The sequence below is a fragment of the Macaca mulatta genome, chromosome 8 (assembly GCF_049350105.2).
Source record: "Macaca mulatta isolate MMU2019108-1 chromosome 8, T2T-MMU8v2.0, whole genome shotgun sequence".
Lineage (NCBI taxonomy): Eukaryota > Metazoa > Chordata > Mammalia > Primates > Cercopithecidae > Macaca > Macaca mulatta.
Window position 1 is genome coordinate 104,183,749 of NC_133413.1, and position 19,271 is coordinate 104,203,019.

General features: G+C 37.0%; 1 protein-coding gene across 3 annotated transcripts in view; it reads left to right on the forward strand.

Moving 5' to 3' along the window:
• TMEM67 (transmembrane protein 67) overlaps window positions 1–19,271 on the forward strand; it is a 62,622-nt gene that overhangs the window by 33,437 nt on the left and 9,914 nt on the right. For all 3 annotated transcript variants that reach the window (XM_002805441.4, XM_077942852.1, XM_077942851.1), the window contains 9 exons: window positions 3,226–3,282; window positions 4,799–4,897; window positions 6,984–7,082; window positions 7,447–7,533; window positions 8,647–8,746; window positions 8,841–8,980; window positions 11,095–11,235; window positions 15,412–15,492; window positions 16,553–16,669. In XM_002805441.4, coding sequence (XP_002805487.3) covers window positions 3,226–3,282; window positions 4,799–4,897; window positions 6,984–7,082; window positions 7,447–7,533; window positions 8,647–8,746; window positions 8,841–8,980; window positions 11,095–11,235; window positions 15,412–15,492; window positions 16,553–16,669 — 921 coding nt within the window. The remainder of the gene's footprint in view (window positions 1–3,225; window positions 3,283–4,798; window positions 4,898–6,983; window positions 7,083–7,446; window positions 7,534–8,646; window positions 8,747–8,840; window positions 8,981–11,094; window positions 11,236–15,411; window positions 15,493–16,552; window positions 16,670–19,271) is intronic.

Genomic DNA, 19,271 nt, shown 5'->3' on the forward strand with positions numbered 1-19,271 from the left:
ATAGTCAAGTCTTAATTATTTTTTACTAATAATGGTGAGAGGTGAGTTCGTATGGATCCTGAGTATAAAAAAGTAAGAATGGATTATGTTTTTCAGTAGAAGTCTCACCAGCAGCCTAGTATCCTTGTTCGGGATACTGGGGTATGCTGAGGTGTGCAATGTCTGCTCCTGTTCTTTTTGGCCACCTTGCTTTTGTTAAGATTTTGTGGGCCGGGTGCGGTGGCTCACGCCTATAATCCCAGTACTTTGGGAGGCCAAGGCGGGCGGATCACCTGAGGTTGGGAGTTTGAGACAGCCTGACCAACATGGTGAAACCCTGTCTCTACTGAAAATACAAAAATTAGCCGGGGGTGGTGGCACGCATTTGTAATCCCGGCTACTCTGGAGGCTGAGGCAGGAGAATCGCTTGAGCCCAGGAGGCGAAGTTGCAGTGAGCCGAGACCGAGATCACTTCACTGTACTCCAGCCTGGGCAAAAGAGTGAGACTCCATCTCAAAAAAAAAAAAAAAAAAAAAAAAAAATATCTTATGTCTTTGCCCAATTAAGCCAGGAACTCAGACTTTACAGTGGGCATATGTGTGCTCACCAATCTGTGACCTACTTAATAGAGACATACTTCAACAGGCAGAAGGAGATGATAATTATCAGCATTATAACTAGTACAGCTAACATGAACTAGAGGATGTAGTTTGGACCTGCAGCCAAATAGGTTTCCCACTACTTCGTCAACTAAATTAAACTTAACTACAGGACAGAAGGCCTCTTCTGCCTGGGTGGGCCTGTATATGGAAGCGAGACCTCTTAGGCTGCACTACAGAGAATGAGCTTAGAGAAGGTTGAGCCACACATGCTCAGTTCCTCTTCTCAACTTCTCCAGTCAGATAAAGCATCTTGCTTTGAGGAGGGATAAATGAGAGAGGGATAGAGGTAAAAAAACAGAGGTAATTCTTCTATATTTTTCCTCCTAGAGATTAAGTGGCTATTCCCTTCTTTCTGTAAAAACATGAGAAGTGGAGCATAGCATTTCTTACCTCCAAACTCTGTAAGAACTTTGAATTTCTACTATTTTACTTCTGTATTTTAATATTCTAGTTCCTTCAGCCGGTGCTTTTGGCCTCTCTGTTGTGCTTGTACTTGTACTTGACTGCTATTGGATTCAAACTTTAATTAAGTAAAAATACATATGTAGTATAACTTTTAAAGATTTTCCATCCTCATTTGTATTACCTAATCCAGTGCTAAAATTAGTTTCCATTGACCGAGCTTGCATACACTGTAATGAGAGGAGAAGAAAATCCAAAACATACTTGGTAACAACAAAAGACTGCCTGGTTTAAAACTTCCTGGAGTGGTGTTATGAGTAATCAAGAATATATTTATTTTCAGCTTGACCAACATAGTGAAACCCTGTCTCTACTAAAAATACAAAATTAGCCAGGCATGGTGGTACATGCCTGTAATCCCAGCTGCTTGGGAGGCTGAGGCAGGAGAATCACTTGAACCCGGGAGGAGGAGGTTGCAGTGAGCCGAGAGCGTGCCATTGCATTCCAGCCTGGGCAACAAGAGCAAAACTCTGTCTCAAAAAAAATAAAATAAAATAATTGTGTGTGTGTGTGTGTGTATGTATATATATATATTTATTTTAATGTAAAACACTTCTGAGTCTTTTCTTTAAATATTATTCTTGTCCAAAATAATTCTAAACTAAGCCTTGATAAATTGAAAAATAACAAATAGAAAAAAGTTAAGTCCGCTGGTTGTGGTGGCTCACGCCTGTAGTCCCAACACTATGGGAGGCCGAGGTGGGCAAATCAGTTGAGGTCAGGAGTTAGAGACCAGCCTGGCCAACATGGTGAAACCCTGTTTCTGCTAAAAATATAACAAAAAAAAAATTATCTGGGCATGGTGGTGGTTACCTGTAATCCCAGCTACTTGGGAGGCTGAGGCAGGAGAATTCTTATTGCTTGAACCTGGGATGTAGAGATTGTAGTAAACCAAGATTGCACCACTGCACTCCAGAGTGAGACTGTCTCAAAAAAGAAAAAAAAAAAAGTTAAGTCATGAAACTACATGAAGTCTACCTCAAATTATTCTAATTATAAAATATACAATTCTTTCATCATTTCTTAATTTCTCATGGCAGCTGTTGCAAAATTTTACATCAGTTGTAAACATCCAACTATGTCTCTGCTCTTTATCTAGTCTTGAGCAGATCAGGACCATCTAACATGAATTCCTTAAGATTTCCTCTTTAATATTTCAGAATCTCTGTTTCATTGTCCTTCCCATTTCTTGTTCCTGTTTCCAAGAAAGAAGGTCCCCTCCTCTCTTCCTAAACTAATCTTCTATCTAAACTCATTTATAGTACATTTTCCAATATCCTGTTCCATCCCTAATGTCTTATTCAGACAGCCTCTCTGCGAGTCCCTTTCCTTTGTTTATAAAAACTCTCAGATTGCCTTATCTTAAAAACAAACTAAAACAACCAACCAACCAAACAAACATTTTACTCAGTTCTGCCAGCTGCCCAGCTTGCTAATGTATCTCTTCATTTCCCAACCATTTACTCTTTCATCATTTGCAGTCTGGCTCTTGCCATTTACTTCTTTGAAAACCTCTTTCATGAAAGTCAGCGATGGTTTCCACGTATAGTGGCTTTCTTTACCTTGACATTTATACAACATTTGAAACTGTACTCAATGTCCTCCTCCTTCTTGAAACTCCCTATTCTGTGACCATGGTAAGACTTAAGTATCTTCCTCTCCTACCCCTCACAGTCCTCTTCTCTGACCTTTTACTAGGTTCTTCTTTCTCTTGTCTCTTAACGTAGTGGTATCTTTAAGATTTTGTTCAGATCTTTGATTAATCTACGGTTTAGCAACTGGTGGTTTACCCAGTTGCTAAATTCCTAATGTACAAGTTTAGTCAAATTCCTCAGTTACAGAAGTCTATCAGAAAATGAAATATGATTAGTCTGTGCATGAATTTAACTTATCTCCTAACAAGCCCCGTTTTTAATGTGCGTGAAAGAGATATTTAAAGTAGCACAAATAATTCTCAAAAGCATATCTATTTACATGTAAGTAAAGGTCAACTCTAATAATATTGATAGTTAGAAACTATAGTGTTTATGGTAAAACCCAGCTACAAATGTGTTTTTATAAGAAAAGTAAGTTTGTATTACATAATTTCAGTATAGCTAATTTGTTTTGTTTTAAATACCAGGTTTCTTTCTCAGTCACATACGAAATGGATCATGGAGAAGCACATGTCCAGACAGATGTAAGTTTATTTTAACCTATTAAAATATATACAGTGTATTTTATAATTAAATAATTTCAGATGTGCAAGAAAGTTGCTAAAACAAATTTGCCAGATACTCTTTCCCCAGCCTCCCCTAATGTTAGCGTACATAACCTTAGCACAATGATCATAATCTGGAAATTAATATTGATGTAGTCCTATTAACTCATCTACATGCTATTTGAATTTCACTATTGAATTTTTTTCTGTTTTAGGACCCAATCTAGCGTCACATATTGCTTTTAGCTGTCATAGCTCCTTAGTGTTTTACAATGTGTGACAGATTCTTAGTCTTTCTTGACCGTAATACTTTTGAAGAGTACTGGTCCATTATTTTGGCCCTTAATTTGGGTTTGTCTGGTATTTTCCCATGATCAAATTGAGTTCATATAGTTTTGGCAAAGATGCCATCAAAGTGATGCTATAATAATAAATAAAAATAAGTATCTCATGGGGAAGATTCTTTGAAATTATGCAAACATCCTGCTTCTATTCTTCTTATTCTCCCCCTCTCGTTTTTTGTTTTTTTTTTTTTTTTGGAGATGGAGTTTTGCTCTTGTTGCCCAGACTGGAGTGCAATGGCGTGATCTCAGTGATTCTTTTGTCTCAGCCTTCTGAGTATCTGGGATTACAGGCATGTGTCATCACGCCCAGCTAATTTTTGTATTTTTAGTAGAGATGGGGTTTCTCCATGTTGGTCATTCTGGTCTCAAATTCCCAACCTCAGGTGAGCCACCGCACCCAGCCGGCCCTCTTAATTTAATTTAATTTTATTTTAGATGGAGTCTCACTCTATTGCCCAGGCTGGAGTGCAGTGGTGTGATCTCGGCCCACTGCAACCTTCACCTTGCTGGTTTAAGCAATTCCCCTGCCTCAGCCTCCCTAGTAGCTGGGATTACAGGTGCATGCCACCACACCAGGCTAATTTTTTTGTATTTTTAGTAGTGACGGGGTTTCACCATGTTGGCCAGACTGGTCTTGAACTCCTGACCTTAGGCAATCCACCCGCCTCAGCCTCCCAAAATGCTGGGATTACAGGCGTGAGCCACCACACCCAGCCCTCTAATTTTATTGAATAGCATCGATTGATGATTCTTACCTGCAGAAAGTTTCACTGTGATATTTGCCTGATGGTGATTTTCTGTTTCCCTAATTACTTTTTTATTTATTTGGAACTTTACTATAAGGAGAAACTCTCCCTTTGCTTACATTATTTATTCAATTATTTATTTTTAAATCAGTGTGAACTCGTATTTATTTTAGTATTTATTTATTCTAGTATTTATTCTAGTAATTATAATATGTTACTATTTGTTTTCTTGTTCAAATTGTCCCACATTTGGCCATTACAAGTTCCTCCAACTTGACTCCTGTGTCCTTTCAACATGTCCCACCCCACCATTTTTTTGAGCACTTCCTTACTTTCTGTTCACAGTGTTTTTGAACACCAATGAGAGAAATTACATAAATTCTCAATTGTTCTTTTGTTTTTTAGATTGCTTTGGGTGTATTGGGTGGGCTAGCTGTTTTAGCATCTCTTTTGAAGACAGCAGGATGGAAGAGGCGCATTGGGAGTCCCATGATTGACTTACAGGTATAATCTCAGCGGTTTTTAAATAATATTTTAATCTTTTGACTCTTCTGGATCCTTTTCATAAGACACAGCTAGAGGATAAGTAAAGAAGTTGCATTGAATTTTTCTGGGGTATGTAATTAGGATAAATATTGCTGGGTCATATGGTATATGCGTACCTCATTTTCTTCCCACCATACTGTATGCCAGTCTATATTCCTACCAGCAATGCTCTTCTTATTTCTGCACAAACTTGGCAACACTTGATATTTTTCCAGCCTTTCCAATTTTTGCCAATCTCATGGCATATAGTAGTATGTCACTGTTGATTTCATTTTCATTTCTCTGTACTCTTCATATACATTTTAATCATTCAGGTTTTTCCTTCTGTTAACTGCCTGTTTATATCCCTTGCCTACTTCTCTATTATGTTTCCAGTTTTTCTTGTTTATGTGAAGGATTTTTTTAATTTTCTAAATAGTAACCCCTTTTTGGTTTCTGATGTTGAAATATATGAACAAATAAATATGTGACCCATCTGTCATTTTTATCCATGTGGTCCTTTGTTTAACAGAAACTTTCCGGTTTGATTTTGTTTTTGTTTTTGTTTTTGTTTGTTTTTTTGAGACAGAGTCTCACTCTGTCACCAGGCTGGAGTGCAGAGGCACGATCTTGGTTCACTGCAACCTCCATCTCCCGGGTTCAAGTGATTCTCCTGCCTCAGTCTGCTGAGTAGCTGGGATTACAGGCATGCACTACCTTGCCTGGCTAATTTTTGTATTTTTAATAGAGACGGGGTTTCACCATGTTGGTCAGACTGGTCTTGAACTCCTAGCCTCATGATCCACCCACCTCGGCCTCCCAAAGTGCTGGGATTACAGGCATGAGCCACCACGCCTGGCCAGAAACTTTTAGTTTTGATATCATCATATCTGAATATTTTTTCAGTGCTTTTAGGATCTTGTTTAGGAAAACCTTCCCTATATCAAGATCACAAAGATAGTCCACATTTTATTCTATTAACTTTATACTTTCACTTCATATTTAACCTTTTATTTTTATCAAACATTTAAAAAATATTTACCATGTACCAGGCACTTTTTAAAGCTTTATGTATGTAATTTTCTTAATCCTCACAGTAGCTCTTTGAAGTTAGGTTATTATCATTATTCGCATTTTACACATGATGAAATTGAGGCAAAGGTTAAATTTTCTACTCTCTTGATTTTTACAGCAACTCAGTAATAGACATTTCCATTTTGCCGATGAAGAACATGAGAAAGGTTACCGGGTAACTTTAACCAAAGTATCTTTCTGATTCCAAAGCCAGTGAGCTAAGGAATCAGCAGGGGGACTTGATTTACTACTTGGGATAGTCCAGAAAGGCTTCCCAGAGAAGTGAACTTTAAGTGGGATTATCTCTTCATTCTACAGTAGTCACTGAGGCTCTACTGTCTAAGTGTCTGGCACTCTGCCAGGAACTAGAGGATGTGATAGTGAGCAAAGACAGACATAGTCTGTGCTCTCAGAAATCATGAGCGCTTGCCAGAGAGAGGAAGAGAAGAATATTTGGTAAAACAATGCCCATTTTATTCCACAAAATATTCGAGATGAAAGTATGGAGTGGTTAGTCATTGACTAACTACATGACTAGAACTGGCAGATGAGGCTAAAAAGTTAATTTTGGCCCATATTGTGAAAGACCTTGTGGATCAGGAATTTATATTGCAGTGAGGAGTTGTTCATTTTTAACAAGGGAAGTGACACAATCCAATTCACATTTTAGAAAACTAACTCTGGTGTTAGTGTGGAGGAGAGATTAAAGGGGACTAAGAGAAAATTAGGAAGCAGTTCAATTTTCTTAGATAGTGAAAGATGAGAAGAGTTGAAAAAAGAGGCTACCAGGAATGGCCAGAAAGGTAAGGAACCAAAAGGTAGCAAGGAGGAGGAAGCAGGTGGTCTTTATAGCCAGATCATATGTGGATATGTGAAACGAGGTTTCAGGCTTAAGAAACGTAGTGGATGATGTATAAAAGTGGTAATATTACTAAAAGTGGTTTATACATTGAGTCTTAAACAGCTGTTAATTCGTTTTTTTTAATTGCAGACAGTTATGAAATTCTTGGTGTACTATGCTGGTGATCTGGCCAATGTTTTCTTTATCATCACAGTGGGAACAGGTCTTTACTGGCTTATTTTCTTCAAAGTGAGTGAGTTTCTGAATTTACCCCAACTGCCAATATCGGAATAATTGAAAAATTTTCTTTATAAAGGAACTATTTTTGTTTGGGAGAATTTTTGATCAACAGTATTAAGAAAAGTGCCCAACTCTCCATTCCTTGAGTGTGCTGAGCTTATCGATCACATCGCTATCTTCCTCTTTTATGCTTTCTTTGGTTTTTAAATTGTGCTTAAGAAAAACCTTGTTCAATTGGAAGACTTACGTGGGAGGATCCTGTGAGTCCAAAATCGAGTCCTGCCCGGGCAGCATACTGAGACCCTCCTTTCCCAAAAAAAAAAAAAAAAAACACTTTGTGTGATTATATTTAATCAAGTAATTTTTATTATAGGCACAGAAGTCTGTCTCTGTTTTGCTACCAATGCCAGTTCAGGAAGAACGTTTTGTCACTTATGTTGGATGTGCCTTTGCTCTGAAGGTAAGTTTTAAAGGACAGGTTACCAAATTTAAAAGGCCTGCTAATGAACTAATAAGTCTTTAAAATTAAAATGCTTTCAAAAATCTTTGGTGTGAAATTCACTTTGGTTTTGAAAGAAAGCATTAATTATTTTATGCAGTAAATTTACTTTTATTTGTAGTAGATGCTCAGTCTGAAAATCTGCCTTAAATATTTTTTTCAAAGAAGCCATAAATTTGTATGGCTTATTTGATAAAATGATATTTCAGTATATAACTTTCCTTAAAGTCTGATGATACATTCACAATGGGACAAAATGTCTTCAGGCATGAATTTTGTCTCCATTAATCAAGGATAAAGTGTTGAGATCTTAAAGCTGTTTTGTCTGTCTCCAGATTCCTTTGCTCCTTTCTTCCTATGACCCCCATTCTCAACTCAGTGTTCTCTATCAATGTAGGTGAAGCTCTTTATATGCCTCTTGATAGTCCTTATCCCATTGTACTGTGAATATTAAGTGTCTCCTTTTTCCACTGGCTGGGAGCTTCTCGAAGTGAAGTATCCCATACTTAGATTTTTAGCCTTTATTTGATCAATAATGCAGCAACTAGAAAGAATGCCTCAGTTTAAACATATTGCTTCTATAAATGAGAAAGATGTGTTTCAACAACGCATTCTGTAAAAATCAGAAATCTTAATAGCAGAAATAGAAAAAACAGACAGAGCATTCAAAAACTTTAGGAAAAACAAGCTATAGTTGAAAATATCTTTACTTATAAAGAAGTCAACTGATCTACAAAACGAGGTGTGCTTCTAGAATCTTTGGGAAAGAGTCAATTATATAAGTCCCTATGTGAGGAGGAAAAATGTCTCCTCTTTTCATATTCCTATTTTAAAGAAATAAATAAAAAGGGAAGGTAAAGTAAAATGTATATGAAAATTCTGTGAATTTGGTGATTCCAGGTTATCTGATGAGCTTCTAATGATCCCCTAGTGGTATTATAACTTCATGTGAATTCACTTATAAACGTATATGTTCTTGTGATAACAGTATGTTTCTTAAAGAGTCAATATTGGTTTTATAAGCAGGCTTAATGCTGGTACTCTTTCAGGTGTTTTATTATATGTCATTCTCAGGCACTACAATTTTTGCATAAGCTCATATCGCAGATTACAATAGATGTATTCTTTATTGATTGGGAGCGACCTAAAGGAAAGGTTCTTAAAGCTGTTGAAGGTAAGTGAAATATACATTTGTACCAAAATTCTTTTGCTATCCTTGCAGAGCAAAGGAGGTAGAATTCTTTTACTCATTTTATTTTTCTGACCAGGTGAGGGTGGTGTACGAAGTGCCACTGTTCCTGTAAGCATATGGAGAACATATTTTGTAGCAAATGAATGGAATGAAATTCAGACTGTGAGAAAAATTAATTCACTATTTCAAGTACTTACTGTCCTCTTCTTTTTGGAGGTATAAACTGTTTTGATGTGATTTATGCAACTTACATGTACCTTATAAATATTAAACTAATATAATTCCAACTAAGTTTTCATGACAGTGGAAGATTTCTCTAAAGGTTGAAATATTGTTGTGAAGCCATTAAAAAGGAGTGACTTTATGTTATATATTTTACCACAATTTTTTTGTTTTAAGTTTACCATCTTAAGCATTTTTGAGTGTAGAGTTTAATAGTGTTAAGTCAGCCAGGCGCAGTGGCTCACGCCTCACTTTGGGAGGCCAAGGCAGGCGGATCACCTGAGGTCGGGAGTTTGAGACCACCCTGGCCACCATGGAGAAACCCTGTCTCTCCCAAAAAATACAAAATTAGCTGGGCATGGTGGCACATGCCTATAATCCCAACTGCTCGGGAGGCCGAGGCAGGAGAAGCGCTTGAACCCGGGAGGCGGAGGTTGCAGTGAGCCAAGATGGCGCCATTGCATTCCAGCCTGGGCAAAAAGAGCGAAACTCCATCTCAAAAAAAAAAGATAGTGTTAAGTACATTCGCATTGTCATGCAAAATCATCATCACCATTCATCTCTAGAACTCTTCATCTTGCAAAACTGAAACTCCATATCCCTTAAACAACCCTGTACCCATTCCCTGCTACACCTAACCCCTGGCAACCACCATTCTATAATACTTCCTGTCTCTGTGTGTTTGACTGCTCTAGGTGTAAGGAGTGGCTTTAAAACCAATAGTTTGTATCAGAAGCCCTCGGGGATCTTTTGTAAAATACCTATGCTCGGGCTCACCCTTAGAGACTATGTTTGATTTAGTAGCTTTGAGGTAACCCCAGGTATCTATATTTTGAAAAAGCTCCCTACTCCCTGATCCGTATTCTCCCCTACATTAGAATCACTATTATAAGTTTGATATTTTTCAACTAATTTTTATTGAAAACTTACTATAGACTATGTTCTGTGCTAAGAGCTGGGGCTAAAATGAACAAGATGCAACATATTTATTATACATTTGCAGTTATTTCATGGATTTAGTTGAAATTATTAAAGAAAGTATTCAGTACTAAGTATAAGACTGAACATGGAAACCGTTTATATGGGAATAGGTTTTCTCAGGAATTATCTGCTTAATTAAGATTGAATATAAATCATTAACTCTTAGGTCTGTCTGTCTTCCCTCTTTTTTCTTCTTTCTTTCCATTCTCTTTCCCCTTTCCCTTCCTTTATTTTTGTAAAACTGGTAGAAGACTGTTTGTATCCTTAGAGCCTTTAAATAATATGAGCAATACTTCCAAAATTCACTTGAAGTAGTATTTTGGTTTTTCTTAAATGAACAGATAAAATTTATATATGTTTATAGTTTACAATACAGTGTTTTGATATATGTATTCATTGTGGAATGGCTAAATCAAGCTAGTTTATCTGTTACCTCACATACTTCTTTTCTTTTTGAAGTTGTGTGTGTGTGTGTGTGTGTCTGTGTGTGTGTGTTTAGGAGTTTCCTCAGCTTTAAAAGATGTTACATGAAAAAGTTTTATAGTCAAGTTAGTTTGGAAAATATTGGATTCAGTATAATCATGTAGTACCTTTTACTGTAAAACTTCTCAGAGCCTTTATTCTACAAGGGTGGGAAGCATGGAGGTAAGTGTAATGGATGGACCAAATGTATTTAAACATAGATTATTTTTTCAAAGAACTTATGCCCTTTAGAAGACATTTTGTAATATACTGTTTTAAAGTATAAAAATGTTTAGTACAGTGCCTGGCACATGTCAAATACTCATGAAATACTAGTTGTTGGTTTCACTCATTGGTAGTTTACTAATGAAAGTTTTATCCTTTGAATTAAATTTGTATTCCTGTCAGTGTGTATGACAATAAGGTTATATTTGACCCTTAGTCATATTGAGAAGAATGCCAAATGAACTAACTAAATATTGTGTAATAAATACTTTGTAGTTAAGATACTGGATAATAATTATTTTTATCTAGATTTTCTACTGTTTATACAAACTTGGATATTTTAGTTTTTCAAGGTGAGTAGGGAGAGGTTTTCTATTTTCAGTCGAGTAGTTTTCTTTATCCATGTCTGTTTAAATTACTACTTTTCCTTTTTACTCCAGGTTGTGGGATTCAAGAACTTGGCATTAATGGACTCATCTTCTAGTCTTTCTAGAAGTCCATCTAGCTATGTAGCTCCTTATAGCCGCATTTTGAGATATGCAGTGTCTGCTGCTCTTTGGCTAGCCATTGGAATTATACAGGTAAGGAATTATAAAGGTAATATTACTTCTAAGTAACATTACTTATTTATAACTCTGCTTACTTACTGATTATCATCAAACATTGACCACATCCTTCTTTCTGTAGCAGAAAGAAGGTGACAAGAGCAATAAGCTAATAGTCAGTTCTTTTTTTTTTTTTTTTTTTGAAACAGTCTTCACTCTGTCGCCCAGGCTGGAGTGCAGTGGCATGATCTTGGTTCACTGCAGCCCCTGCCTCCCAGGTTCAAGCAATTCTCCCACCGCAACCTCCTGAGTAGCTGGGACTGTAGGCGCCCACCACTACATCCAGCTAATTTTTTTGTATTTTTAGTAGAGATGGGGTTTCACCATGTTGGCCAGGCTGGTCTTGAACTCCTGACTTCAGGTGACCCTCCTCCCCTCCCAAAGTGCTGGGATTACAGGTGTGAGCCATCGCACCCAGCCAGTAGTCAAGTCTTACATTGTGTTAGTCACTGTACTAATTAACTACTGTTGATCCATCACTTCTTGGCCTTTAGGCTAAGATCAAGTGTAATTACTGTTGATCCTTGAACAACATGGGGTTAAACTACTTGAACTCATTGACAGTAGAACATACAGTGTTCACAGAATGCAAATTCTGCATCTGTAGAGGGTCAACTTTCTGTATAGATGGGTTCCAGCAGGACTGAATGTGGGACTTGAATATGGGTGGATTTTGGTATACTTGGGGGTTCTGGACTCAATCCCAACATACTAAAGGACAATTGTAATTGCTTTATACCTAATAATGCCTCAATCTTTATAATAGCCCTCAGAGATAAGCTCTGTTATTATCCTCATTTTATAGATGAGGAAACTGAGACACAGGAAGGCTAAAAAAATTGCCTGAAATCATGTGACTAGTAACTGACAGAACTGGAATTTGAACTCAGACAGCCTGATTTCAGAGTTCACATTCTTGTCGATAGTGGGGCTCTGAAGGGCCTTTGAGAGTCTGCAGCTTTATAGTCATAGGACAGACTCCTTGTTTAGTTTATATGTAAATACAGGGACAGATAAGCTACCCTAAATATGTTGTTTTCTTTTGAAACATAACTTATTGTTTACATTTATTTATATATCATGAAACCTTACTCAAATTGCTCATACCCCTTGTGGAGTTTTTCTTGAAATATTTATTAAAATGACTAAAAGTAAAAATAAGTCTTTTTAGCCTCAGGTCCCATGGATCTAGTAGAGGCTATAAAGAGAAAAAAAAAAAAAAAAAAGGAAAGAAAAAAAGGAAAAAGAAAGAAGCAGCAGCAAGCATCTAACTTTCAGGTACTCATAAACAGAAAGAGTCCTTCTGTTTAAAATTTCCTTAACTTTTATAATCAGCACATGAAGATAGGACCTCTAGAGAGACCAATTTTAACTTCCTATAGCTGGCTAATAGCTATCTACCTAGAACAGCCTACTTTTAAGGATCTTTTGAGATTTTTGTTTGTTTGGTTTTTGTTTTTAGAGACAGTCTTCCCCTGTCTCCCCGTCTGGAGAGCAATGATGCAATCATAGTTCACTGCAGCCTCAACCTCCCAGGCTCAAGCAATCCTCCTGCCTCAGTCTCCTGAGTAGCTGGGACTATAGGCACATGCCACCACACCCAGCGATTTTTTTTTTTTTTTTTTTGAGACAGAATTTCACTCTTGTTGCCCAGGCTGGAGTGCAATGGTGTGATCTCGGCTCACTGTAACCTTCGCCTCCCAGGTTCAAGCGATTCTCCTGCCTCAGCCTCCCAAGAAGCTGGGATTACAGGGGCCTGCCACCATGCCCAGCTAATTTTTGTGTTTTTAGTAGAGACGGGGTTTCACCATGTTGGCCAGGCTGGTCATAAACTCCTGAGCTCAAGCTATCCTCCCATCTTGGTCTCCCAAAGTGCCAGGATTACAGGTCTGAGCCAGATTGAAATATTTTTAAGAGAGCATATTCTTAGAGAATTAGGTCCAGGTGGTGGTATTCAGTAATCTGTGTATTAACTTTTTAAATATATATTTATTTTAAATTGATGAGACTTACTCAAACTTGAAACTACAGGGATAGAGTTAGTAAAGGACAGCTGACAACCAGAAAAAGAAAACAAACATATTAGAATTGGAAACAAGATAGAATCAAAAGACTATGGGGTTTGATGTTTACCATCAATGTAATAGTAAGGAAATATTTTGTACAATATACCAATGTATTTTGTGAGTATATCAGATTCATCTGGATGTAGATAGTCTAAAGCAGTATCATCTGAAACTTTTCATATTTGGTTGAATATAACACAATCAAAAACAAAATAAGAGTGGCTGAAATCAAAGAGAACTTTGTCTTTCCCATGAAAAAGATGAGCAGAGGTCCAAAGTACAGGGCTGGAGTGGAATGGTGGCTTAGTGCTACTGTCAGGACCCAGAAGCCTGTCCTTCTGCCCAGCCACAAGGGACTTCCATCTCCACAGTCCCTTCATGGTCCATAATGGTCAATGAAGTTACAGGAGGGAATTGAAGTAGGTAAGGTCACCTTTTCTTTAACAGCCTTTTCAGAAGTGCCTTTCAACATCTTCTTGGCTAGAACTTAATAGCATGGCCACACCTAACTGCACTAGAACCTTTCAGCTGGGCAGCAGTATATCCTGCTCAAGGAAGGGATCTGTTACTAAGGAGAAAGGGTTGTTGGGACAGCACCTAGCAATCTCAGACACCACCATCTAACTTCATTCTTTGCATCTCACTTTGCTGTCAGCTGGATAGTAAACCTTTTCTCTCCATGGTAATATTCTAAAATGATCAGTGTTTATATATTTGTCAAGAATCTTTGAGAGTTCCTTTAACAACCTGTTACAGTTTTGTAAATTTGTCTAAACTCTTCTTGATTCTAATGATGTCAGGCTTTATTGTTCACTCCTTCTATTTCCTTAAACCCAGCCTCTTCAGCTTTTAAGTGGTGTCTTTTAATTTTTAAACCTTGAATATTGCTGTTTTTGACATCCTTTAAAGAGGTTTAAAATATGTATATATATGCCGGGCGCGGTGGCTCAAGCCTGTAATCCCAGCACTTTGGGAGGCCGAGACGGGTGGATCACGAGGTCAGGAGATCGAGACCATCCTGGCTAACATGGTGAAACCCCGTCTCTACTAAAAAAAATACAAAAAACTAGCCGGGCGATGTGGCGGGTGCCTGTAGTCCCAGCTACTCGGGAGGCTGAGGCAGGAGAATGGCGTAAACCCGGGAGGCGGAGCTTGCAGTGAGCTGAGATCCGGCCACTGCACTCCAGCCTGGGTGACAGAGCGAGACTCCATCTCAAAAAAAAATAATAATAAAATAAAATAAAATATGTATATAGAGTATGTAGGAAAACATTTTCAGCAGTCAGCTACTGTAGATTCACTTATCTATTCATTCACATATTTAAGTGCATTTTATGTACTGGATGCTGTGCTGAGCTTATGGATATGCTGTTACAGGAACAAATGACAGATTGTGCCAAGTGCTGTGAAGAGATGCAGCAGGGACATGAGATAGAGAGTAAAAAGAAGGGAGGAGAGTGGAGGGTAGGAATGGGGGACAGTGGGGACAGCTTTAAATAGGGGAGTTAGGAAATTTTACCTTTTTGTGAAACATGTCTAAAAAGATGTACCAGGTAAAATTTTTATTTATAAAATTTCTGTTTCTACTATTAAATCTAAGAAAATACTGGAAACCATTCCATATGAATTTTTAATACTTTATAGTTAGAATACTAGATATATGCTTTTTATGTGCTGTTCTGGCAGAGAAAATTAATTTGAAAAGTAGAGAATTTTCTCATGTCTTGGAATTTAGATGAGCAAAATGACAAAACCAAACATAAATCTGACCATCGATGCATTGATTTGTCCTACATTTTTAAAAGACTTTTTCTTTCTTCCCACGTGTTTGTCATAGCTTGTTTTAATGACACAGAAAGTTTCCAAAACTCAAAATAGATTCCCTCAATGACTCAACACAATTTCAAAATCCTCCTCCCTTCGACAGAAGACTCAGAAATGATAAGTAGGACTTTATCACATAGGAACTGTTAAAGACCACTGTGCTTTTGGTTGGAACTTTTTTTTTCTTAAGATACTACACTGGCTGTAACAGAAAATTAAAATCCTAAAAGCTAATAAACATAAACTTGGCTTAATGTTTCAGATCGTGTTCTTTGCTGTCTTTTATGAGAGATTTATAGAAGATAAAATTCGACAGTTCGTTGATTTATGCTCTATGAGTAATGTAAGTACTTTCTGACTTCATCTTGCAACTGTTACTTTCCCTTTTTAAAGGTCATGAGTTTGTTAAGAGAGACTTTAAAAGTCATTTGGTATGACTGAATTTTTGGTCCAATTTTCCACTGGTTGTTAATTCCAGAGATAATTATAATGAGCTACAAGTTAATATTTACTGCCTTAGTTTTTTCATCTTTTTTTGTGTGTTTTGTTTGTTTGTTTGTTTTTGGAAACGGTCTTGCTCTGTCACCCAGGCTGGAGTGCAGTGGCACCATCTTGGCTCACTGCAACCTCTGGCTCCCGGGTTCAAGCAATTCTCACACCTCAATCTCCTGAGTAGCTGGGATTACGGGTGTGCACCACTCTGCTGGACTAATTTTTTTTTTTTTTTTTTTGTATTTTTGGTACAGATGGGGTTTCACCATGTTGGCCAGGCTGGTCTTGAACTCCACCTGCCTCCAGCCTCCCCAAGTGCTGGGATTACAGGTGTGAGCCACTGTGCCCAGCCTGTTTTTTTCACCTTTATTTACAGTTTCTTAATTATGAATTTCTTATGCTTCCAAGTAGTTCATTAATTCCAGCACCCCTGAAAATTGTTTGTATATCAACGCTGTTTCTTCTTTTCCTTTCTTTTTTTTTTTTCTTTTTTTTCAAGAAAAGGCTCGCACTGTAACCCAGGCTGGAGTACAGTGGTGCAGTCGTAGCTCACTGCAACCTTGACCTCCTGAGTTCAAGCAATCCTCCCACCTCAGCTTCCCAAGTAGCTGGGACCACAGGTGTGCACCACCAACGACTCAACTTTTTTTTTTTTTTTTTTGTAGAGAAAGAGTCTCCCTATGTTGCACAGACTTATTTCTCCCTTTCTTGGAAAATATCTTCAATCTCTTTTTCAAACACTTTAAAAAAAAACCTTATTATCCTTGATTACTGTATATTCCTCTTTATATATTTCCCAAGAATACAATCTTCATTATTTTGGGAAAAAGAAAGCAATTTTAAGGAAAACTTAATTTTTTGTTGTTTTGCATAAGAGTTGCTAATTGCTTCTTTTTATTCTCTTTTTATAGATATCAGTGTTTCTATTATCCCACAAATGTTTTGGATATTACATTCATGGTAGATCAGTACATGGGCATGCAGATACTAATATGGAAGAAATGAATATGAACCTTAAAAGAGAAGCGGTATGAAAATGTTTTACATCTTTTTGTTTTTAAGTTGAGAAATGGATTCTTATAAATCTTGGATTTGTTTTTTTTTTTTTAAAGTCTTTATTGATAACTTTTTTTTTTTTTTTTTTGAGATGGAGTCTCGCTCTGTCACCCAGGCTGGAGTGCAGTGGCCCAATCTTGGCTCACTGCAGCCTCTGCCTCCTGGATTCAAGTGATCCTCCTGTCTCAGCTTCCTGAGCAGCTGGGACTACAGGCATCTGCCACTACACCCGGCTAATTTTGTATTTTTAGTAGAGACGAGGTTTCACCATGTTGGCGAGGCTGGTCTTGAATCCTGACCTCAGGTCATCCACCCACTTTGGCCTCCTAAAGTGCTTGGATTACAGGCGTAAGTCACCGCACCTGGCCTATTGATCACTTTGAAAGTTGCTAGAGGCTGCCGGTCATGGTGGCTCACGCCTGTAATCCCGGCACTTTGGGAGGCCAAGGCGAGTGGGTCATGAGGTCAGGAGATCGAGACCATCTTGGCTAACACAGTGAAACCTCGTCTCTACCAAAAATACAAAAAAAATTAGCTGGGCATTGTGCCGGCGCCTGTAGTCCCAGCTACTCACGAGGCTGAGGCAGAATGGCCTGAATCCAGGAGGCAGAACTTGCAGTGAGCCGAGATCGCACCACCGCACTCCAGCTTGGGCGACAGAGCGATACTCTGTCTCAAAAAAAAAAAAAAAAAAAAAAATTGCTAGGGACCAGCTCACCCTGAACATCCACAAAGGCAAAGAATCTAATTTTATCTTGTAGTTCCTATATGAACTGTATTTCACAGTAACCAGATAATTCATGAGGGAAAGTTTCTCTTTATAGAAGAAAGTAGAAGGAATTCTAAGTTAGAAAAATTAACATTTTGCAGCGACTAATGGATTGATGAATGTAATCTGCCATCATCAGTGGATGCTAAACAATTAAGTCATTGTTGACAGGGAACTTTATAATGAGGGATCAGGTTGACGTAATTTAGACGCCCTGTAAATAAAAATAAGGATAACTGACATATACACTTCCTGCCATGATGCAGTAGGAAGTATATAACACCAATGAAGTATTTTTGCCTAAAAAACTGAACCTGAGTATAATCAACCCTCTAGCCTAATCACCAGTTTACAGGAAATACAAGCGATAAAGGGACAAATTAAATAGCGCCATAGAAAGTAATTAGCCAGGCCTGGGTATAGGCTGCCTCACAGGATAAATTACTTAGTGTCTCCAGACAAATCAATGGCATGAAAAGAAAAGGAAGGATGATGGTGTCAGTGTACGAACTATTACATTATAAGAAAGATTTGAAAAACAAACCAATCTGATACAATATGTGGACTTTATTTGGATCCTGATTCAGACAAACCAACTATTTAAAAAATCTGGGAGATTTTTAGTGGACTAAATGTTAAGAAATAACTAATTTTGTTAGGTATGAAAATGGCATGGTAGTTATTTATTTTAAAGTTCTTATTAGAAATGCATACAAAGCATTTACAGATGAATGACATGGTCTGGGTTTTACTTTAAAATACTTTAAGAAAAAAGAAAATTTGGGAGGATAGATGAAACAAAATTGATAAAATATTAGTAATTGCTGAAGCTAGGTAGTGAGTGGTTTACTATTCTCTCTACTATGTACATTTGGAAAACTTCCATAATAAAATTTTTTAGAGAATAGGATGTGCTCAAGCAGAAAAACCAAGAGGATTTAGTGATTAAGGGCCATACCTGTGACTTGTAAGAATTTGATACGTGATAATGGCATTTCAGAGAAGAATTTATTTAATACATTGAACTGGATCACTTGATTAAACATTAGAAATTACCTTGTGATTAAAAAGTTAAATGTAAAACATGAAGCCATAAGAACCTAGAAAAGAATATTTCAGACTGGAGGATGATATTCTAAGGATAAAGAATAGAAAGCATCAAAAAAAATATTAATTGATGTTACTTTATTAATATAGTACATTTACATATCAAGCAATCATAAATAAAAGGTAGTAAATTAGAGTAAAATACTTATAATAAATATGACAAAGATATTGATAACAATATTGAAAGATATGCAAATCACTAAGAAAACACTAAATTAAAATCTCAATGGAAAAATGACCAATAGACACTAATAAACCTCTAAAAAGATTTTAACTCATAATCAAAGAGCTGAATATAAAAATAATGATTTTCCCCTCTTCAAATGAGCAAAATTTTTTTAGAAAAGCTAATACTTAATAGCATCAAGGACACAGTGAAATGGGCAACCACAAAGCTACTGGTGGCAGGTTGAATTTATGCAGACCTTCTTGAAAGTGTTTGGGCAACGTATATACCAAGAGCTTTTTAAGGTTCATGATCTTTAATTCACTGATTTTATGAATGTTAACTCAAGGAAAAATTAACAATATGAACAGCTACTTAAATTCAGGATCTTTATCACAGGAGTTATTTATAAGGGAAAAAGTATGTAAAAATTGGAGAATATTAAATAAATTCTCTTACCTTTATGGTGAAATCTTAAGTAGATGGTAAAATCATGTTTTATAGAATATTTAATGACATGGGGAATTGCTCA